The sequence below is a fragment of the Microcebus murinus genome, chromosome 8 (genome assembly GCF_040939455.1).
Source record: "Microcebus murinus isolate Inina chromosome 8, M.murinus_Inina_mat1.0, whole genome shotgun sequence".
Classification (NCBI taxonomy): Eukaryota; Metazoa; Chordata; class Mammalia; order Primates; family Cheirogaleidae; genus Microcebus; species Microcebus murinus.
The window spans coordinates 47,196,003-47,220,087 of record NC_134111.1 but is presented as its reverse complement, the minus strand read 5'-3'; the positions used below and the strand labels follow the sequence as shown (position 1 = coordinate 47,220,087).

General features: G+C 40.4%; 1 protein-coding gene across 1 annotated transcript in view; it reads left to right on the top strand.

Moving 5' to 3' along the window:
• The window catches only part of STK39 (serine/threonine kinase 39), a 277,886-nt gene that overhangs the window by 146,262 nt on the left and 107,539 nt on the right, over positions 1-24,085 (top strand). Inside the window, exons 11-12 of the mRNA XM_020288403.2 lie at positions 18,745-18,867; positions 18,970-18,999. Of these exons, the coding sequence (XP_020143992.2) occupies positions 18,745-18,867; positions 18,970-18,999 (153 nt within the window). The remainder of the gene's footprint in view (positions 1-18,744; positions 18,868-18,969; positions 19,000-24,085) is intronic.

Sequence of the window (24,085 nt, the reverse complement as noted above, 5' to 3'; positions counted from 1 at the left end):
ACAGTGTGCTGGGGGGAGTAGGGGAGGACCCCACTGGGGACTTGGTGCTGCTGTACATGTCCTGTATAGCATATGTGGCAGTCTTCCTTTGCCAGAAAGCAAGGAAGCTCATCTCAGGGACAAGCACGAGTGAATACTTGGAAAAGTATTGGAAGAGTAATTGTTTGTGTGATTGAAGGAGAGTGAAGATATGCAAAGGTGGGCAGGAGTCAGAACAAAAAGTGTCTTATGTGTCTCAAGGATCTTAGGGTATTTTGTTTTGTTTTGTTTTTCCTGAAATCTCTGGGGAAATGTGATAAGAATTTAAGCAGAGACATGCAGTGATCCAGTTTGCCTTTAGAAAGAGCTCCCTGGCAGCGATGTGTTTGTGGTTCAGAGGATCAAGACTGGAAGCTGGGCCAGGTTGGCAGACTGGTGTGCAGGTAGACTGGGAGTTGGTAGGCTGATGGCTGTGCAGGTGAAGACAGGTGGGGACGTAGGCAGGTAGGCACAGAATAGGGAGACAAGCTATTTAGGAGGTGGAATTGACATGATAGGTTTTGAAAGGTTTTCATGGGGATGGGAGGTTGAGAGGATGGGAGAGATTTATGGAGAAGCTGAGACTGACTTTCTGCTTTCTGACTTAGAGACTGGACAGTAGGAGGAAATCTTTCCTGGGGAAGATACTCTTAATGTGGTGAATGTGTTGAGCTTGAGGGACTTGTAGGGCATCCAGAGGGAGATGCATAGGAGACAAATAATACGTGTGTGCAGATCACACGAGGGTGTGGCCTGGAGAGAGAGAGATGGATGTCCACAGTGCTGGAGTGATAGCTGAGAATATCACGTGCAAAACACACCCTGGGAGCATGTAGCACACATACAGCCTCTCGGCCCAAGAACTGATTATGCATTTTCTGAGTGCCTTCTTGCCTTTCATCTCTTAGCTATCTATAGTGTGGCTATTGGATTCTTATTGGGATCTGGCACAAATAGAAAAAAAAAGTGATGGTTCCCAAATATACTTAGTTTTACTACTGATTAGCAGATGTGATGAGAGGATTAGATCCGTAGAAGAGGAGGATTAGATCCTACAGTGAGACTTGAATTACTTGCGAAACTCATCTCTATGTCAATACTTGGTCTCCCTTATCCTTTACCATGGATTCTGAAGCTCTGAAAGTTTTTTTCACTACATTTTATTTTTTATTAACCCCATGGGAATACACAACTATGTTATTTCTTGTTTTCTTTTTTAAAAAAATCAGTGGCTGGTTAGATATTGTCCTTGTCAGGAAAATATATGAATTAGAATGTGTAGTTTTTCAGAACTTTTTCCAGGTAAATCTATGTTATTTATTTTGATCCTTTGGCACTTCTCTTTTTTGTCTGAAATGAATTAACAAATATAGAATTTATGACCCTTTTAGTATTGAGTTGAAGCACAGTAGAAACGTTGCCCCAGAAATAAAACTCCTGTCTGGAGCATTTTTGCACTGGAGCCTCCATCCTAGCTTTTATTTATTACTGAGAATTTTTCTGGAGATGTAAAGACAGGTGTCTTGTCCCTGTGGGGGTGTTGTTTCCTGTGAGCAGTAGGAAAACAGTGAAGTTCTTACTGTGTCCTTTTGGCTGAAAAAGCAGCATGTAAATCTGACTTTCCTTAGTGGATGTGATATTTAGCTTCTGAAGAGAGACTCTAATAAGAACTGGCATACATTTATGAATAGACCACATGTGGACTTTGTTTGAATCCTGTTTTGAATAAATAAACTAAAAGAGACATTTTTGAGACTGTGGGACAAACTCAAACATAAACTGATACTAAATTCTACTAAGGAATGATTGGTAATTTTGCTGCTTGTGAAAATGATGCTCTGATGATGTTTTTAAATGTCATTGTCTATTAGAGACGCACACTGAAGTATTTACAGGTAAAGTGACATGATGTTTGGGATTTGCTTTACAAAATACCAGTGCAAAATTAGTTGGGGAACAGAGATGAAATCTGATTGGCAGAATGTTGATACTTGTTGAAGGTGGGTAAATGAGGTTCGTTATAGTGTTCTCACCTTGTATGCATTTATGAACATTTCCATTCAAAAAAAGGTTTAACAAAAGTGAATAGTAATAGGATGTAGTAGCCAAGAAGAGGAGGGTTTCTCTCTCGTTTTTAACACCTCTGTGGCACACTTTCACCCTTTCTGCACATACAGTGATAATCTTTCTGTCTTTTCCTGACCCAAGAACGGAGGAATATGACAGACACCACAGCTAAACTGTGTGTGTGTGATGATGACGCTATACCGGCTACGACTCGGGCAGCTTTCAGGGAAGGTTCTATCTCGTCCTCCCCACGGGCTTTAGTTTCCAGTGGAAATGGGAATGCAGAGTTCTTATCTCCTTACATTTTTGTGACTTTTGAATGAGACACGGGATGGTGACTTGGGTGGAATGATCTGTAAAGACGTGGAATTAGAGAGAATACAAATTTAAATATGAGACATGTTTCCACATACAGATCTTGTGACGCAGACACTGGCTTTTCTTTTCTTTCTTTTTTTTTTTTTTTTGAGACAGAGTCTCACTCTGTTGCCTGGGCTAGAGTGCTGTGGTGTCAACCTAGCTCACAGCAACCTCAAATAATCAAATTCCTGGGCCCAAGTGATCCTCCTGCCTCAGCTTCCCGAGTAGCTGGGACTACAGGCATACACCATCACGCCTGGCTAATTTTTTCTATTTTTAGCTGTCTAGATAATTTCTTTCTATTTTTAGTGGAGGCAGTCTCACTCTTGCTCAGGCTGGTCTTGAACTCCTGACCTCAAGCAATCCTCCCACCCCCCTCCTCCCAAAGTGCTAGGAATACAGGCGTGAGCCACCACGCTTGGGCTTTTTTCTTTCTGATTAGTTCAAACTCGTGCTAGTGGTTCAAACCAAAATGTGAATGCTCTGTGTGTGTGCGTGAGTGTCCACGTGTGTGTGTTTGTGTTTCTAACTAACCCCACATCTGAAGTTCTGCCCTTTGCAGACAGCAGGAGAGTGAAATGAGCTGATTGCAAAGGGAAAATGATTTCAGTGAACCAACGTGGACTTGTTTGCTTCTTTGAATTATTCCCAGCACGATAGGATGTTAATATGTCATCTCAGAGGCAGATGGGCCCATCCATTTCGATCATCAGCTCTGTTGCTCTTTGGCGTTTACTACTACGCCTTTCCTCTGAGGATCTTCAGATGCTTAGAGGAAGACCCGGAGTTTTCTTGACACCAGCTGCTGCTTTGCTTAAGCAGATAGAATAAATTAAGCCCTTCAGCCTCCTTATACTCATCTTTGTTAACTATGTCACCACAGTGACGAGGTCTGTGAGGGCAAAAGGTGATCGTTTTCCAAGGACACGATAGACTCTTGGCCCAGAACTTCCTGTGTCTTATGTTTTAGTCTTGGATTATTTATTCATTGATTTGTTCAACTAATATTTCTACAGTACGTCTTATGCCCTAGTAGTGCCTGTACTGGTTGCTGGTTCACAGGGGTGAACGGTCTCTCACAGAGCAGGGTTTTCTGTTCACTCCAGCAAATTTCAGTGATGTTGGTTCTGGGGATTATGGACGTGAGAAGCTCAAAGGGTTTCAGGAACTAATGAGGTCTTCTTCACTTGTCTTTTTCTTCATACCCCCTCAGCAATTCTCCGATGCTGTGTTACTAGCCCCTGACAACCCTTTCTAAGTGGAAAGAGGTGGGGAAGAGATGGAGAGAAATTCCCTTGTGGTGCCAAGTTTGCTCTGGCAGGGCCTTCTTTAGGCAGCAGAAATTGGTACTTATTCAACAAATACGTATATATTTTGTTCCTACTAAATGCAAAATAATGAAATATGAGGACTCAGAATTGATTTAACTGCATCTTACCCTTAGGGTACATGCTTTCCCAGCTGCACATTTTCTTATATGCTAGAACATCTTTTTTAATTTCAAAATATTAAGGTGGTACAAATGTTGTTACATGGATACGTTTTATAATGCTTAAGTTGGGGCTTTTAGGGTGCCTATCACCGATAGGTAAGTTTTTACCCCTTCTCTCCTTCCCCCCTTCTTGATTTCCAATGACCTTCATATCTTTTTGTGCTCATGTATGCCCATCTGTTAGCTCCCAATTATTAGAGAGTATATGTGGTGTTCGTTTTTCCATTCCTGAAATACTTCACTTAGGATAATGGTCTCTAGTTCTATCCAGGTTGCTGCAAAAGACATTATTTCATCCCTTTTTATGGCTAAGTAGTACTCCATGGTGTGTGTGTGTGTGTGTGTGTGTGTGTGTGTGTGCGCGTGCGTGCGTGTGTGTCCATGTATCACATTTTCTTAATCTACTCATGAATTGATGGGTACTTAGGTTGATTACACATTTTTGTGTTTGTGAATTGTGCTGCAGTAACCATTAAAGTGCAGGTGTCTTTTTGATAAAATGACTTCTTTGGCTTTGGGTAGATACCCAGTAGTGAGATTGCAGAGTCAAATGGTAAGTCCACAGTTATTTCTTTGAGGAATCTGCATGCTGTTTTCCATAGAGATTGTACTAATTTGCAGTTCCACCAACAGTGTATAAGCGTTCTTTTTCTCTCTGCATCCATGCCAGCATCTATCGCTTTTTGACTTTTTAATGCCATTCTGACAGGGGTACGGTGATACCTCATTGTGGTTTTAATTTGCATTTCTCCGATGATTAGTGACATCCAGTGTTTCTTCATATGTTTCTTGCCCATTAGTATATTTTTTTTGAAAAACTTCTGTTCATGTCTTTTGCCCACTTTTTAATGGGGTTATTTTTTTCTTGATGCTTTGTTTGAGTTCTTTGTAGATTCTAGATATTAGCCCTTTATCAGATGTATAGTTTGTGACTATTTCTCTCATTCTGTAGGTTTTCTGTTTGTTTATTTGCTGTGCAGAATCGTTTTAATTTAATCAAGTCCCATTTATTTATTTTTGTTGTTGCTATATTTACCCTTGGGGTCTTAGTCATAAATTCTTTCCCTAGGCCGATGTCTAGAAGAGTTTTTCCTACATTTTCTTCTAGAATTTTTATGGTTTTATGCCTTAGATTTAAGTCTTGAGTTAATTTTTGTGAGTGGTGTGAGGTAGAGGTCCTGTTTCATTCTTCTGCATGTAGCTATCCAGTTTTCCCAGCACCATTTATTGAATAGGGCTTCCTTTCCCCAGTGTATGTTGTCTGCTTTGTTGAAGATCAGTTGGTTGTAGGTAGGTGGTCTTGTCTTGTCTTTTCTTTTCTTTTCTTTTCTTTTCTTTTCTTTTCTTTTCTTTTCTTTTCTTTTCTTTTCTTTTCTTTTCTTTTCTTTTCTTTTCTTTTCTTTTCTTTTTTTTCTTTTCTTTCTTTTTTCTTTCTTGATAGAGTCTCACTTTGTCACCCAGACTAGAGTGCCGTGGTATCAGCCTAGCTCACAGCAACATCAAACTCCTTGCCTCAGCCTCCCGAGTAGCTGGGACTACAGGCATGCACCACCACACCTGTCTAATTTTTACTATTTTTTGTCGAGACGGGGGGTCTCACTCTTGCTCAGGCTGGTCTCGAACTCCTGAGCTCAAGTGATCCTCCTGCCTTGGCCTTCCAGAGTACTAGGATTACAGGCGTGAGCCACTGCGCCCAGCCAGTATTTTCTTAATATCTATAGAATTTTGTAGCAAATGCCACCTTAACAAATACAACAGTATCTATTATTTTGTAGATAGAAGGTAGGAGAAATAAGCTTAGCTACCTGGCTAAGAGGAATGGAAAAGCAGAGTATTAATAAACGTGAACTCATATCATTACACTTACTATACATTAAAAAATTTGAAAACAGTTTCAGTGACCAGACCAAATAGTTTCTTGTAATCGTGAGACTGCATTCCAAAATTCAATTGCATAAAATAATATTTAAAATGTTAGAAATCCTAAGTTATTACATTTATTATAATAAATGTAGCTGAAAATAAGTTGGTCTTGTTTTAACTCCATTGTCATGTCAAGGTGTTAGAAGATTTATTCATTTTAGTTCTTGAGAAGTTGTTAGGCAACTTGTCTTTCTATTGAAAGTCACAAGCTTTGTACCTTGTTTAGAAATAGGAAGTGGTTTCTTTTACTTTCTGTTTTATATACTACATATTGAGTTTTTTTTTTAAGTATGTATATCTTTCATTTTTAAATATTTGTATTTTGACTAACAATGTCATTCATAATAATGATAAAAATTCAAATGATGCAAAAGATATGCTGAGTGAAGAAGGCAGGGAGAGTGTTTCTTTTTACTCTTGATGTTCCCCAGTGACTTACCTGATTGGTGAATTTGGAGGAAGAAACTGGGCACAAAAGTGTGGCCCAGCCCCTTCCTCTTCCCTTCCTCCGGGAGCCGGCCTGCACATCAAGAGAGCAGAGGAGCTCTGGGCCACCATGGCCCTGCTTGTGTGAGGAAGGAATGTGCTGATGGGCACTGCTGGGGACAGGTGAGCAAGTCTTGTCTCAATCCAGGGATCAGTTCCTCAAGGAAGGAGCTTTTGACATTCAAGCCACAATCTCAGGTATCACCTTTATAAGTAATAAGGGTGATATTTTGTCCCTTCTATGCTTTTAGGTGTTATTTCTAAATTGGTTCAGGGCTTGGAAGGGAGAGAGAGTGTTATTTATGGGGGCTCCTTGAAGTGCACAACATAGTGAAAAAGGAGTCCCCCTTCTGCCCAGTAGCCGTCACCACATCCTGTAAATGCTTCCAGACATGCTCTGTGCTTATGCAGACGTATCAGACATGTGTAAGTGTACTCCTCTCGTTTTCTTTTACACAGTGGTGGACGCTGTCCTCTATTAGCTGTTTCTGCTTGCTATATTTTGATGGTCTCTTTGATACTTGTTATTGGCTGTATGCTATTCCCCAATATGGATTTGTGTTAATTTTTACAACCAGAAGGAATAAAAACATGCTATTTGAGCTTCACACCCTGTTAATCTATAAAACTCTGCTGGTGGGGAAGAGGATAGCAATTGCTGTCTATGCTTTCTTTTTCACATGGAAGAGGTTTATCATCTCTCTCTCTCTCTCTCTCTCTCTCTCTATATATATATATATATACACACACACACACACACACACACACACACACACACACACACACACACAGGAGATAAGACTTGACTTGGTCCTTAATAATGGAGAGCACAGTGGAAATTTAGTATGTATTGTCCTACTTTTTCAGAAAACCCATTGCTGCCATTTATCCAGGAACTGTAAACTGAGTAATACATAAAATGTATCTTTGGGGCAGTTAGTAATAATTTTTATGAAGGGGCTCCTTGATACTGACAGCTAAAAGTTATTTTGGGATATTTTTGTAAATGTGTATATTTAAAAAATCAGGTATCTTAGTGAAATTATAAGATTACGAATGTTTGCAGTGTTACACTCTGTGTATTAGTTGCTGGGTCTGGGTGTGGTTTCTGTTCCACAAAAATCAATGCATTTGAGTGTCTCTCCGGGTCTTTTTCCCTGGGTCATTAATCCCTAAGCAGATTTAGTTCTTGACAGAAGCTTTTCCAAAGGTGCTGGTGTTGATTATATTACCCAGACCTAACATAAATGATGTTTAACCAGTAACTAACCCCTGATCTTTATGTTAGGAGTCTCTGCGTGGTAAGAATTCAGTCTTTGTTAAGTTATGGTAATTCATATCATCTTAGTTTTCATTTTATTGTCCTTTTCATTTAATTCCTTTTAATATTCCACTTGGAGACATTAATATGTTCCATTAACAAAAGCCAGGGGATGCTATTACTGGTACTGTTCTTCTGCTAGCTCACTTGCCTCTTGCTTGTAAATACGAGTAGTGAGGCCACTGGATTTTAGTGTATGCATGGGTCAGGCTTCAAGAGGAGAAACAGAACCAGTAGGAGACATAGAAAGAGATATATTGCATGGCATTGGCTACTTGATTATGGGGATTGGCTGGGCAAGCCTGAAACCCACAGGGCAGCCTATTGGGAAGGGCATGGCTGAAGCTGTTGTCATCAGGTGGACAGAGCTTCTGCGCAGCTCTTACAGCTTTTCAACTGATTGAATAAGGCCCACCCAAATTAGCAAGGATAATTTCCCTTGCTTAAAGTCAATTATGGACTTTAATCTCATCAATGCCTACCTTAGTGTTTGAGTGAATAACTGCACTGTTGACAACTAAAAGTGACTAGGTTGACAACTAAAACTAACCACTGCAGTGTGTTCCTGTGTTGCTTGTTAGAATTATTCTGGCTCTAGCAGTCTGATGCTGCCTGCCTGGAGCTGTATTCAGTTGGTTGCATGCTTTTCTCTCTCATTCCCCACCTCTCCTGCAATTAAGTTAACTCAACTTATTGTTGTATCCAGAGCAGCTTCTACTCTGCTGCAGTGCCAAACATCTACTATCTATTTTTTCCTTCGATGTTTAAATAAAGTGTGTTTTCTCATCTGTTATTTGTCTTACCAGGACAGAGCGTTCTTATTGTTTTCTTTATTAGCTTAAAGTCAGCTTGGCACTCTTTCCAGTAGGAGCCTTAGTTCTCAAAGACAATAGTCGCAAAATTGGATGCTGCTTTTGTGGCTCTTAGCTGTTGTCATTGTTCTTGTCGCCTTAACTTGGGGAAATGCCATATTGGAGGTTTGATAGGACTAAAACAGAATAATAAATCTAATTGCTTCTCTGTGTTTTGTGAGGCTTCCTCAGAATAGTTCTCTTCCAACTTCCAGGACATTCTCTTTCAAGACTTTGCCCTTTCATGTTGGATTTCCGAGGTTACAAAATCCCATTATCATTATCTGAAGGGCAACATGTATCAAATTTGATTCATTTCACATTAGAAGATGTTCAAGCATTATAAGGAAGTTGCTCCAAGTATGTCCTTCCCTGAGCTAGCCCAGTGTTTTGAATTATTATTATTAAATTATAAAAGTCTTTGTTTCTCTAGAATTTTTTCTAATTGCCTACTGAGCATTTTTATATCCTCGTTCCTTTATTTTATCTTTTTACATTCTAGAAAAAAAGGAATGACAAATTTTAGCAGAACTGGATAAGCTTTGAATTCCAAGAGGTCAGAAAAACTGTTAATGGGAATAATTAGCTGAAAGGTCCAAGATTTCGCTGTAGCCAGTTATCTGTGATTAATAGAAATGGGTTTTCTTCTTTTTGGTATTTTAACGTATAATCACATGGTCAGATGTCTAGTATTTGTAATGAAAATTAAAATCTGAGAGTTCAGAGGCTACCAGGCAGTGGAAAATACTGACCAAGTAGCAATCTATGGTAGAGTCTGTTCTTTGGTATGGCACGGGATATCTTATATGACCTACTCATTTCAAAGAATTACTAAGTATACAAAAATGAAAGTTAAATTCTGTAAATTATCATATCATAGTCCTTATCCTGATTATCTATTTTTGTGTGACAAATCACCAAAATTTAGTGGTGTAAGACAGCAACAATCCTTTAGTTCTCCCAGTTTCTGTGGATCAGGGATTTAGGAAAACCTTGGGTAGTTGGTTTCTGGTATCATGGAACTGTAGTCAGATGGTCAGGCAGTGTCTTCATGGGGACTGGTCTGGGCTGCCTGACAGCAGGGAGGCCCTGGGCAGTTGGGATGCTTATGTGATGCCTGAAGACTTCAACTAGTGAGGAAGGTAGAAGTCACATCATCTTTTTTGACCTTGCCGTGGAAGCCATGTTGCCTCATTTCTGCTTCATTTCTGTTGGTTATAGGTAAGGCACAAAGCCACCCCGATTCAAGGAGAGGGCACTGGACTCCATCTCTTGATAGTGGAGTGGCAAGATTCTAGAAACACATGTAGGGCAGGAGATATTGTTATGGGACTCTGTGGAAAAAAACAATTTGCCCTCTGTCTACCCTCTGGCCACGACAATTCACATCTCCCCCGAGTACAAAATACACACTCGAGCTGCCAAAAGTTTCATCCCGTTATGGCATCAGGCTTAAACTCAGAGCCAGGACAGATGAGGTCTGGGTGCAGATGAAGCTCCCCAGGACCAATTTCATGGGTGTAGTTCCTTGAGTTATCAATCTGAAGACCTGTGAACTAAAGAGACAGATATCTGCTTGGACACCCACCCAAACCACAATGGGAGGACACGTACCTTAAAGGCCTGCCCCAAAGGGGGAAAACATGGTGCACGTAGGTCTGTGGCAGTTCTGGAATCTAGCCAGGTGTGTGTTGCCAGCTCCTTAACCAGGGCTCTGTCCTGTTCCACTGTTTTCTATAGCTCTTGGTTCTACTGTCAGGTTCTGCTTTTTAAGTCACCCTTCCTCTTCCGTAACAAAGAGCCAGTGTTTGCACCTGAGTAGCCTTTGCAGACTGCTTCCTGTGAGCAAAAGTGTGGGATCCAAAGGCCTCATTTCATTTTGTACTCTCTCTCTTTCCTTTAGTCTAACTTGACAGTATTTTGTAGTACAAATATCTAAAAACTTATTGGGTTTTCTGTGAATCTTGCTGGGTTCACTCTATCAGACAAGACCCATGACCACAAGATGCCTGTGAGCCTGCTGAGGGGCCATGCCCTGTGATTCTCAGAATCCCTGCTATTTAATGCTGGGATTCCACAAGGCAAGCTCCTAAGATCCTCAGAAGGCTTTAGGTATGCTTGAAAGTGTCTACGAGGCACCACCATAGATCTTTCTGAAGGTTTAACAAAGGGTTGTGTAGCCTGGATTTGAATTTTTGCTTTGAAACCAAGAAATGATTTCAGAATTGTTTGATTTTTAGAGAGATGGGCATGAGAAATGGCTTTATATCTAACAGCTTGTTCTTGAGCTCATCCCTCTCTGCACAAATTTCATCGTAGGCAGTGAGCAGAACTCAGGTGTCATTCTAAGTGTTCTGCCTGGAAATCCCTTTAGCTCCATCGTTGAGTTCATTAGGCACATTTCTATTTCCCACTTTACCGTAGATGTCAGTGTTGCCAAACTCTCTGTCACTGCATACCACAGTCCTCCTTTTCTCTAGCTTCCGGTAATATTTTCCTTGCTCTCCTTTAAGCCCTCACTGACAAACTTCTTGAAAACAACACTAGTCATTTCATTATCTTGTGCTCCTTTTGTGTGTCAGGAATTTGGAAAAGGCTTGTCCAGGACTTGGGTGCTCTCGTGCTTGCTGTCAGCCACCATGGAAGTAAATCTGACTGCCGTGGAGCTTCTGTGGTCATTGTTGCTTTAAGTTACTCAGTTTGGGGGTGTTTAGTTCCAGTTAGCAACTACTGATTTCTTTCTGGGCTTTGTCATCCTCAAATCTTAGCACATCTTCTGTTCTGCTTTCAGAAATGCAGATTCGGTCATCCCCCCTTCCCTCGTGCCTCCCTGCAAGCTTTCCTCCCCTTGTCTGCGTTCTCAACCCTCTGACTGGTTTTACAGCAGAAGGTGTGACCTCACAGGCCTAATTTGTAAAATGTGTCCCATAGGCACATTATTTTTCAGGCTGTGCAGAGGAATTTTTTAAAAACTTGACATCCTTGTTAGCATTTAAAAAAAAAAAAAACAAGAGCATTCACATAAAAATCTAAATTATCCAGTGTTCTAGAAGAATCCGAAGATCTAGTAACACTGTCAGGCAGTGCTTGGTGCTCCCTCACGTGGATAAGTCCTCATCAGATCCCTCGAGTCCCTGCTTGGCTAGATTTTCCCTTTGCATTTTCTGCTTGGCTCCTGGAGGCCTTTGGGTTTGACATTGAGATTGCACAAGGTTCTTCACACGCCTTTTCCGGCCTTATTCTTAGCCTTTTTTTTTTTTTAAACCAGCCTTTAGACCCCAGTACTTGGTGACCCAGCCATGTTACATGAGTCAGTAGAACTTGCTAAGATCTTACCTTCTCTCTGGGTGGAATAACTCCTTTCTCTGCACAGTGAGCTCTTACTGATCCCTCAGCAGTCACCTTCCCACACTTCCCCTTGACAAGATAGTCATCTGCTCTCCTGTGGACTCACAGAATTTGTATCTTTGTTACAGCATTCATGTTTTATTGGAATTATTAGCTTAAATGGCTGTCCACCTCTCTGGACTATGAACTACTCCAAGGTGTAGGCTTCTATTTTATTTGTCTGTGCTCTAGAACTTGTTACAAAGGTGGGTGGTCAATAAAACTTTGTTGACTAAATGAATAAGCCATTTTTTAAAAAATGGCCAAAGCAAGCTCTCTGCCCTGATGGAGTATATAATTTAATATATGTCTTATGTCAAATGTAATACAAAGTAGAATGATATACAGGTACGGGTAGGATTCTAATTGGGAGGATCAATAGAAGCTGCTTGGATTAGAAAAAAATAGAGAATGTGGAAGGGCAGATCAGGCCAATATATTTATGTAATGCATATGTAAAATGGTAGACTCACGAATGTATGCAATTTGTACGTGACTGGATTGTAGGGTGTCCTAAAAGAAGGTGGTGGAAAATAAATCTTGAAAGGTAATTTAGGGCCCAGGGAATGGAGAGATTTGAATATTAAGGAATCTGGACTCATCCTGTAGGCAATAGTTAACTCTTATAGGTATCCTTGAGAAAGTGCTTATGTGCCCCTATGGGCCAATATGAAGGATAAAACAGGCAAGAGATCAGAGGCCTGGAGATTGATTAGCAGTTTGTTTTAATCGAAGAGACAAGAGATCAACATTGAAGGGGACCTGACCCAGCACAGTGGCAGCAGAGGAGGTGAAGTTTGCAGAATGTAAAGACTGATAGATTTGGGTTGTGGAAAAGATTAAATGTATTCATAATAGTAGCGCCTGTCATGTTTTGAGTGTTTATTCTGTGGCAGGCATCATGTTAAGAGCTCTATATGACTGTGCCCTTTGGCCAGCTCGATGCGGGTTGGGGCTGGCATGGAGTTCAAAGGCATATTACCTAAGAATAAGGGGTTAGCCGGAGAAGTGTCAGAATGAGGCTGGAGGTGGAGCATTAACAGATGGGTTGGAGGTGGCGAACTCAATTCTGAGAGATTGATATGATGTTCATATTCAGCAGAGCACTGGGAAAACAAGACTAAGGTGAAACCTCCAAGGCCCTCAGCTTAGATGAGTGCGGGAGGCCATGGAGAAGGTGTGTGCACTCAGGGCGACAGTGTCTCGTGAGCTGAGAGTGTGCACTGGGCAGGGAGTGGCCACGTTTATGGTGAAGACAGAGAACAAAGGACAGTGTAGACAGAGAATGACAAGAGAAGTAGGAGGAGAAATGTAACGAGAAAGCTTGAATAAAAGAATAGGGTTCTGCTATGTTTATAAGATGGCGTTATGGCCACAGAGGAGAGCACTGAATGACACTATCAGGAAGTCATTACATCTTGAAGGGAGAGAGAGAGTGGTTTTGGTGGCCTAGAGGAGAAGATACCATCTTGTATAGTATTAAAGAGTGAGGATGGGATAGGAAGTGAGGGCAGCAATCAGAGACTGTCTTTAGGAAAACGTTGACAGTGAAAGGGAAGAGTGGTGGAGTGATTCTCAAGGAAGAAGAAAAATCAAAGGAGTTCCCCCCATCCACTCCCTTTTGGTAGAAGTATAAGAGAGACCTGAATCTATTCATGGCTGAGTGTAGAGGAGCCTGGGCCTGGCTGGCTGTTAAGTGTCTTGAAGGAATGAACCAGTGAGTAGCTTCACAAGGAGCACGCAGGAAGGAGGCCTTGGTCTTGGAAAGGAGAAGGAATCCATTTTCCTTGCACACAGAAGGAAAAGAGGCTAAGAAGGGTGAGCGTGTGAAGATGGTTAGGAAGAGAGGGGCTGTGGGTATAAGTTGAATGGACTTGGTGCTCTCAGGGTAGCAGATGAAGTTATTTGAAGTGGCTGGGGCTGGGCGAGATTAGGGCACCACTGTGAGTAGCAGTAACAGAGGCTGAGAACAAAGATCTGGGGGTCTGATACTAGCATTGTCACCTCCCAGCTGTAGGAGCCTGGGCCCCTTGTTTAACTTTACCCATGTGAAACTGAAAAATGGGGCAATAAAATGATTCTCAGCTCATAGGGTTACTGTGAAGATTAAATTAGTTAATATATTTAAGGTACATACCGTGGAGTTCCTAGCACTAGACAAATGCCAGCTGGGGTGAGGCTCGAGATGCGCAGAAGTGATTTCTAGCACAGTGCTTCTCCAGCCTGACTCAGAATTCGAACCACCTGCAGATCTTGCTGAAAAGGAAGATTCTGATTTAGGGGGTTTAGGGTGGGGCCCAGGATTCTGCATTCCTGGAAAGCTCCCAGGTGCTGCTGCTGCTGGTCCATGATGACGATCAGAGTGGCAGGGTTGTAGCAGCACTGGTGCCCCATCTAGGAGTGGCCACAGGTCATCTGTAATGGCCCCAGGCAGCATGGCTATGTGACTTGGGCTCTTGTTGCCACCTGCCCAGGATTGGCGAATGGATGTCATGGCTGGCCCCAGGGCTTCCTTCTTAGGTGTGGGTTGGTCAGGAGGACACACCTGGCTACCCACATGGCTATCCACGCACGTGGGGCATGGCAGACTAGTTAGTGCAGCATCGAGAGAGGCAGCTATGGGTGTCAGGCCTTGTATGATGGGGAGTGAGTCTCCTGCCCGCCCACCAGCGAGGCCAGGCAGTGGGTGTAGGACGGAGGCCAGGCAATGGGTGTAGGACAGAGGCCAGGCAGTGGGTGTAGGACGGAGGCCAGGCAGTGGGTGTAGGACGGAGGCCAGGCAGTGGGTGTAGGACGGAGGTGTTGAGAGAGGCGGTGGTCACAGGGGGGCCATGCAAGAGTTATTAGCTATGGAGATAATAATTTACTGCTAATACCTTACTGGGTCTAATTTTGTTTGTTAATTTTTGATGGTTTAGAAGGCTTTTTATTTGCTTGGCAGTGCCTCAAATAAGTTATAAACAGCAATTATTAAATAGTTAGAAATATTTTTTATACTGCTTGTCAGTAGAATGCCTGATAAAGAAATGTTACTGTGTGTGGCTTTCTGCTGTGTCCAGTGTGTCCTTGATAGGCAGACGTGAGGTCGGTGACTTCCTGGGTCACGTGGGTGTTGGCTGCAGCCTGGCACGCAGTGTGCAGGTGGGGGCGGGCTGAGTGCAGGGCTCCCAGTGAGGGGGAAATCATTCCAAGGAGATTCCAAAACCCCGTGTCCAGGAAGAAGGTAACGCAGCAGGGGAAGAAGCTGGCAGGTGCTTTTTTGGGCAGCTAGGTATGTCAGATTGAGACAAATTCTATTACATTTTGGTCAGCACTTCTTTGGGTCTTATTTCTTTTCTCTTTAGTAGTGTGTTGGAGACACACACTTGCATTTCTGACGTATTCCGTCCCCTATTATAGAAATTTCATCTGTTGGCTCTGATATTCTCCTATGTGTCCTCTGTCCCAGTTCTAGTGTTAGGGACCAGGAAGATGTACAGAGGTGGTGACACCTAATATTTATAGATGGCTCCTATTTAGAGTGACACGACTGGAGCGATTAGCCAGGCCCCTCTCGTGACTGTTGCCCATGTTGCTGTCATCTCCTCTCTGTGGCTGCTGCATCCTAGCCCTGCCTCTGACATCTTGCCTGGTGGCCGCCAGACCTGGCCAGTAAACCACACTGCTCCTCTGTCTATCTGGCTGAGCCCATCTTCTTTTCTTATGGGAATCAGAACTGTGGTTCATTTCTTTAATGGATTTTCATAAAGGTGCCGTTTAGAGAAAAGGAAGAAAAAAATTACTTTCCTTTTCATGTATGGTACAAATACCAACTGCTTAATTGTATTTTATTCCCAGTCTTGAGAATAGATGTTACTGCATGTAAAACCTTTTCTAACCTCACTATTACCAACTATGACCTGAGGGATTTGTGAGATTACGAATTCCTCTAGCTATCCCTTAAATTTAGCTCATTTCTCTGAGAAGCAAGGGATTTTTTTTAAACCCCTGACAGATAAAATAGAGAATAAATTCATTCTACCACCTCTTGGCTTTACTAAGTGAGCAAATCATTTACTAGAATAAGAGGAATGTAATAGTTACTACAGTTATAATTCTAAGGATGCATAATATCCATTCTCATCATTGTAGGGAGTGGGGGGCAGACAGAAGCTTTTACACACCTTTTTAAAAAAGTTTTTACTGTGCAAAGTATTCTTTAGTTCCTAAAAAGAAGATCATTTGCTAAACTATGGGAAACTTAGTTTCTTACCTTCTGAAACTTACCTTCTGAAAGGTAAAGGTTGTTTCTCGTCATCCCTACAAAACCCCTACAAGGATGTAACTTTGTAAAATTGATATCTGGTCTCTTCAGTAGGAGTCAATGTCACATAAAAATACCATGAAACCTGGGTTTCAAATTATGCTGCAAGTTTATTCCTGGGAGTAAGCTGAGGGGACATTCTCAAAGACAAACTTGTATTCTCATTCTTGTGACTATTATACCAATATTTTTCCCTCCATAGATGTTTAAGTCTTCTTTGTCTTAATTTGGCCAACGTTTATACGTATTTGTTTGACCTGTTTAACCAATATTTATTGCTTTACGGCCCATCACACCATTTCTTTGAATGTTTGGAGCTATAATCCTAGACATTTTGTTTTATTTTTCTCTCTTCTGGCAAATAAAACCGGGAAGGAGACAGCCAGGTTCTAAAATAAAATAAAAATGGAAGAGAATGGCCATTTATAGTTGGATCCTGCTCGTGGAAATGAAACTGACATCTTGTAAATATAGAACCAGAGGCAGGAAAGGGCATAAACTAAATTTCAGGGTATAAAGTGGGATTCTCTCTGGAAAAAGAGATTTCCTTGGTGTATCTCTTGGGTGGGTACTTGAAGAATATCAATTCATCAGCAACCCTTGGTTTCTACAGTTTTAGTAAAGGCAGAGTTATATTCTGTTTCTGATACATAATTTTACTTGTTTTTCCCTTCTTAGTTAATAGTATGTTTTATGATAGATGTGGCTGTAAATTCTTTTAAATGTAGTCATTAAGACATATCCCGCTATGTTGCTATCACCATGATTAGTATTGCTAAGAAAATAATTAATTTTATTGTATATGTCAACAGAAAATTATTTTCTCTTTCCTTAGCCATTTCTTTGTAGCTGTAAAATGAGCAATCTGTTCTGAAAATCCTGAAGTGCATTTCAGCATTTTTTTCCATAGTACTTAGCCAGCATCTATAAGCACCATTAAAATCACAATCATTTGAATAAGTTTTTTTACAACAGCTCAGAATGCAAGTAAGAAAAATATCTTATGCTAAGCACAGAGGGTTTTTACTGAGTACCAAGTGTTTTGAAGATGAATTGGTTAAAATTTTTTTGGAGTGGAGAAAAAGGCTTTTTTTTTTTTAAATTGAACATAACTATTTGCAATTATGAATAAGAATTTTTTACTTGATTTTAAACTTTCTGTGTTGGTGTTCAAATCTTCAAATCTTCTAGACCAAGTGATCAGCCACATACTTTTATAGATTCTGTACGGTAATGCCCTCAAATCAAACCCAACCCCTATCGAACACTGTTTATAACTTCACATTGACCTGACATGTATAAGTTTAAGCTAAGTTTAAGCTCTGTGGCATTTCCCTTGGGTTAAATGATGCTCCTTTGATATAATTAAATATTGTGTATTATAGAAAATAGCCTTTTTTTACATCATAGTCTTTCAAAGTCTTCACAGGACATTTTTAGACAACTTCTTTCTGACTTCTTTCAATGGCATAAGGAGACTTACATTTGAATGGGAGTCTGAAGGCTTTGCTTCTTGCCTTGATTTTGCTCTCATAGTGTTGTGATCTTGGGTCACTTTCTGGGCCTTCATCTCCTCATTGGTAAAGTGAAGGGGTTCGTCTGGAAGCTCTCTTTCCACTCGAAGTTTCTCTGAATCATTGGACACTGGCTAGTGTTAAAGTCACTTCATGTTTACCTATTACAGTGCTTTGTTTAATTATGTCTCAGCACTTTCTTTTAAGGCAAATTACTCTGCTCAGAGGTTCATTCTCAGTCATCCCGTCCTTTTAAAATTTTGCCTTTCTAACCACAAAGACGTTTGGAAAGCGTGCCCTGTGGACTGCAACCCCACCCTTGCTCAAAACAATCTGAAATAATTGACGAAGACTGATTATCATCCAAACGCTGGCACGACTGCTGCTTACCAAGCTGTGTTCCTAGCTATCTCACACGTCTCATAAATGCTACAAAGTGTGTGAAGAATAGTCTGATTTTGTTTTGCCCAAGTAGGGTGAACAGAAGCCTGGGAAAACAAGCATGATTTCAGGTTCTGAAAAAGAGCAAGGAGGCAAGAGAAGGGAATGCTTTGTTGACTTAGGTTTTTAGATCGCTGCAACCCCTAGTCTTGCAGGCTTCGTTGGGCTTCCCCATTTCCCCACCTTTGCTCAGTCAGCAGGAAGTTGCCTGCATGCACTTCCTCAGGCAGTTTTGCTGCCTACCACATAGCCTTTTAACTAGTAGTGTTAACTGAAGTAAAAAATGAAAAACGAGCTTGATCCTTAACAGCTTATGTGTGCAGTGTTCTTCCAAAACATTTTGCTGTACACCACATGCAGTGATGCAATTCAAGAACATACTATTTTTGGATAGAGGGTGAGTGTCAGAGTCTGGAGGCCATGTAGTCTTTTGGGGTATTAAACCTCTAGTTATCCCTGGACTCTCGGCCACTCAGGTTACCTTTGGGGTAGCGTGTGTGCTGTGTGACCCACGTAGCAGCACCAGCGAACGCTGTTCACATTGGACTGGTGAAGAACTGTGTGGGCTTGCTTTGATGCAGGTAAGAAGAGTTCCTGGGTCAAGCGGTCACCTTCATAAAACCGAAGACGGTGACTGGGAGTGGAGTGACGACGAGATGGATGAAAAAAGTGAAGAAGGGAAAGCCGCTTTTTCTCAAGAAAAGGTAAATGACGTTTATGATGGATAGCTAATCAGTGTAAATCTCACTTCTGTGGGGTTTTTGTGTGCGTGGGTGTGTATTAATGGATTCTTAATTGTTTTACAGTCACGAAGAGTAAAAGAAGAAAATCCAGAGGTGAGCTGTGGTTATTGATTATTTATTTGCCACTTCATTCCCTTCTTGGTATCCAAGTCTCATATACCTAGGGGAGATGCTTCAGAATCTCATGGAGTAGGAAAAAAGAAAAAAGAAAAAACACATAAACTCTCAGGTCTTGATTCTATGGGGGTGATCACAGTACTTATAAAGTTGCCATGAGGACTGATGAAATCATGTCCATAAAACACTCTGTAGAGTCCTTATTACAGACTTAGGTAATCAATTGATTTTAACTCTCAGTATTACTGTCACTTAGAAAACATAATAAGCATACAGGCAAAATTTCCTCTGGGTTTTTAGTCTATGATAAAGCAGATATTATTAAATGGTAAGAAACTCTAGGTTGAATCTGTTGGTCTTGGTTTTTAAACCTTCTGACTAACTTAGTAGACCAGGAGCACTCCTATAACAGCTTCCCTTTGAGGAATGGTCATTTTTTGATTAAGAGGTCATTTTTGATTTACTTCCTCCATCTGATTAATTATCCTGATGCCTAATGACTAATGATGGCCGGAGTTCACAAGACTCGCTAATTCTCCTAGAGGAAATTTGAGCCTATTTAAATAGCCCCAAATATTTTACAGACCTATTAATTAATGTGTACCTTGATAAATTCTCATTAAGAAAACAGAAAACTTTGGGCTACAAATGATACACGTCCCAACTTTTTAAAATTAGCAGACATTTCCTTTTTATTTAATGGAGTGAATCTTATCATTCTGTTTTAAGTGACAATAGCCAGCTGGGCCCTGTAAGGAGGGGGGTGGCAGAGCGGTGGGCCACTCTTCCTCCTCCCCCTCTTTTCTTCCTCCCTTCTCTCTTCACCTTTCATGCCACACAGAAAGGCCTTTCCCAGGGATTTTTTCAGTCTGCTTGCCTCCCGATGGTGGCTCTCCTTCAGAGTCTGTTTTCTCCTGTATTTATCATATGAATTCATCTCTCCATTTCATACATAAAACATGAGCTTTGATCAAGGACGTCATTCCCCTGTGTCAGGAGCAATGGTGACAAGCCCCACAGTGGGATGCATTGGCCGCACAGATGTCGTGCCGGGCTTTGAGAATGATCTTAACCAGGTTTCGTGAACTCTGCCCTCTCCTTGCCCACTGTCCTATTTTATCCGGGATACAGAGTCCAGGTTGTTCATCTATTTCTAAGAGTTATTCCTAACTAAAAATGTCAGTTCTGCTTACAAATAGAACAAAATGACATGGTTCAAGTAGCATCATCGACACATAAATCACGGTTATTGGTTCATTACAAGACACTGTCACTGGCAAATTTTGCCTGTAATGTTCATGGGATCCCGCCTTGCTAGTACAGGCTGTTGGGTGTGGGTCTTTCCTCATGAAGATTTGTTAACATACTATCTTACTATGTGCTTGGTGAAATTGCTCTGGTAACTGATTTGTTGTTTGGGTAACAGCAGTAATCGTGTTGGCAAGAGTCTTTTCTCCATAGACAGGAGAGGGAATAATGTGTGGCATGCTGTGAACTGATCCTCAAGCCTCGCTGGCGACCTTCCTGAGTGGGATTTGAAAGTCACAGGCACTTTACTGCAACTAGACTCATTTGATTTCCCAGTGGCATATGTCTGTTTCCATATTGGTTTATAATTAAGGAAGCATATAAATAGGCTTCTTATTTCTGTGAAAAGATACACGTGTTTGCATGAAAACACTTCCACCAGATTTTAGAAGTAACCAGCCCCCCTTGCCATTGCACAGCTTCTCTGGACAGTTTTTTTTTGACACTCTTTCCTTTTGACAGCATTGGCATTTGAGTGTCCTGAGCAGTGTTAAGAGACACTACAATGATGGTTTCCGTGTCCTTTCAGCTTTTAATTAATGTAGTCCTCTGATTTGCCAACTACCCCAAACTGCTTTCCATAAGCGAAGATTGAAGTATTTATCTGTTATAAAGGAAATAAAAAAAGTGTCAAATACATAAATATTCAACAAATATATATTATGTGCCTACTACGCACACTGTTTCAGTAGGTTTTGGAGATATACTGGTGAGAAAAAGAGAGCAAAAATTCCTGTCCTTGTGGAGTTTACATTTTAATGGGAGTGTATAAACAATATATAATGGCCTTAATAAGTAAGTATTAATAAATTATGTGATTTTTAACAATGAAATAGGAGCAATAGGGGAAAAAAGTATAACGCGGTAAGGGTGCAGGAAATGTGGTAGGAGGTTGTAATTTTAGACAGGTTGGGCAGGACGGGACTTATTGAAAAGAAACATAGAATAAAGACTGGAAAACATACAGGAGAATTAAGTAGAATAAAAACTGAAAGACTATTTTTATGCTGCTGCCCCCAACCACTGGGAATAGAGGTTATCAGTTTGCAGTGTTTTCTTCCAGATCATTTTCTGTTTGTTTCCATACAAATATGTACATAAAGAAATCAAGTATATCATTTTTAAAAACATGAATGGAATTATGAAAACTATAAATATTTTTGCAATTTATTGTTTTGAAAATCTTTCCACATTAGATATTGTAGATCTGCCTCTTTATTTTAAACGATTGCATAGTATTGCATGGGATGAATGGATATGGTTTTATGTAACCATTTCTTTCTTAGTGAGCACTTAGATTGCTGTAACATACATCATTCCATTAACTTTCTTGTGTATGCATTCTGGTGGACACATAGACAAGTAAAGTAGAGCTTTAGAATAGTGATTGCTTTGTTGAAGCGTCTTCTGATTTTGAATTTTTGCACTTGCTATCAGTAGCTGTGCCAATGTATACAGACTCTGACAGGGTACCATATACCTTTGAGCATCTTTGAGAATGAAAATGCTTATCTGTGCCAAATGACACATTTAAATGCCAGAGTATTTACATTTTAATAAGCTTTTCAATAATGCTTGTCATTTAAATCACAGTTGTTTTTTGAGTATAAGCCACTAGAAGGCTGGGATGATATTTTATTCATGTTTGTGTTCCCTTCACATCCAGTAGACACTCTGTACATCCTTGTTAATGAGTGAATACCTCAGCATTGAAATGCAAACATTAAACAAGTGCTTGAATAGGCATACAGTATTTATGAGAAGGTCGGAAGCAGGGATAAAGATCAGAAGACATTATATTTATAATTGAGATGAAGTTCAGAAAAGGTAGCCTTAGTAGTACCATGTTTAGACAGAGTTAGATATTGCAATAAATGGAGGGGTATTTCAGGAATGGTTAATTTGTAAGGGGCTATTTGGCCTTCTAGGAATTATGAGGTAGAATATCTAAATATGACAGCATCAGTTGGGGAAGATTGGGAAGACCAGAGGGGGTGTTTGTCAGAGAGACATTGGACCATATTTGGAATCCTCCTAAGTCCAAGAGAATATCCAGTGTAAACTGTGAGGTTTTAGAGTTACACCACTTACCTTGAGCTTCACAGCCAGCTTTTGAGATTCATAGCCATCAACATTGAAAAATTGGTCCTATGTCTCTAACCTGATATTTTAGAAATAGCCTTGCAAAGTATCAGTCACCCGCTAGTAATTAATAATTTATAACAGGTTGATAATTCATCCTGATTTCATTTATTTATCATCCTGTTCACTTGGTTGGTAGAAGCCAGTGGAGATCAAAGGTTAATAATAATAACACTAATATTAATAAGAAAGTTAATTAATTGAAAAAATATTTAATTTGTGCTGATTTCTGTGTGGAACTGGAGTAGGCACTGTGGGAATTTTATAAAAGCAAAGAAGAGAGTCTGCTAGCTGCACCATTTTCATCTGGGGGGAGGTATGGGGAAGAGGTGGCACTTGGAAGGACCGGCTTCCTTAGGTAGTGTTTCCTGGCCCCTACTGATTCTTACCTTATATAAAACTTCTCAACTATTATCCCATTAGTGGTCTTTTGACCAGTGGTTTTCAAATCTCCTTTTGTCAGACTCTAAAATACTAGGTTTTGTGACGTTTTGTCTATTTTGCATCATACTCTAATTTTCCATATAAAAAGCAAATTGTCTTTATCTTTAAATTTATAGTTTTATTTGGTTTCACTTCATTGAGGAGAACATTTGCTAAGCCTTCTATTAAAGCGACTTTCTTTTTCGTGGCAGCATTTCAGTTAGGTGGCATGCAGATAAACGATTTGCAACCCCGGCACCACGCCATAAAATCCGCAGTCTTTAAAAATGCGGATGCCCAGACTCAACCTCCAGGTTCTGATTTGATGGCTTGGGGTGGTGTCCATACAACTCTGATTTTCAAAGAGCTGCTCACGTGATTCTGATTCATGGGTAGAATTGAGGACTAAGAAAGCTGCACAAATCACTCTGAATCCAGAGGTCTACATTGGAATCCAGGAAGATCGTGGACTGTGGGATCAGATTTCCTGAAGATTTATTTTAAATTTCTATCAGAAATACCCCCCCCCCCAAAAAAAAAAACAAAAAAACCAGAAAGAACCTTTCAGAAATCCCCTAGGAAAGTTGTCCTTATTTAATTAAGTGTCATGAAGCAGATGGGAAGGGTTTTTTGGCTGAAGCCCAGAAGGGCCCACGAGAGGTGTATTGAAGGGTTTTGTCATCAAGAATCTAGACTAGGTTAATTAGGGAAAGGTTTCTGTTTCCCAGCTCCAGGATTTTGTTCTGAGGAGAAAATACATTTGATACAGATTTAAATTGAGTTAATTTTATTAGAGGTTATAAACAATGTGAAAACTAACTTTTTTTTGTTTTTATGACTCATTGCTATTGCCTAATGATTTTTGAGACCATTGTTAGCTTTTTAAATTTATTTTTGTGAAAGCATATTGTCCAAAGGCCTGTCATCTCTCATACGTCTTTGGTTTATATCCACATGTAGATAGAGAGAAAGAGTTGATTTCTCCTTCTAAGTTGATTCATATTATTATGGTTAGCCTTAGTCATCAGACTGCTTTAATTTGATACTTCCGATACCACTTTCTAAAGGTGTTGTTATTGGGGATAACTGGCCTTCTGAGTAGTTGTAATGAAATCACGTTATGAATTAGATTTGTGATCAGAAATCTGCTATATTTCTGAAAATGAACTTTTTATTTTGGAATGATTTT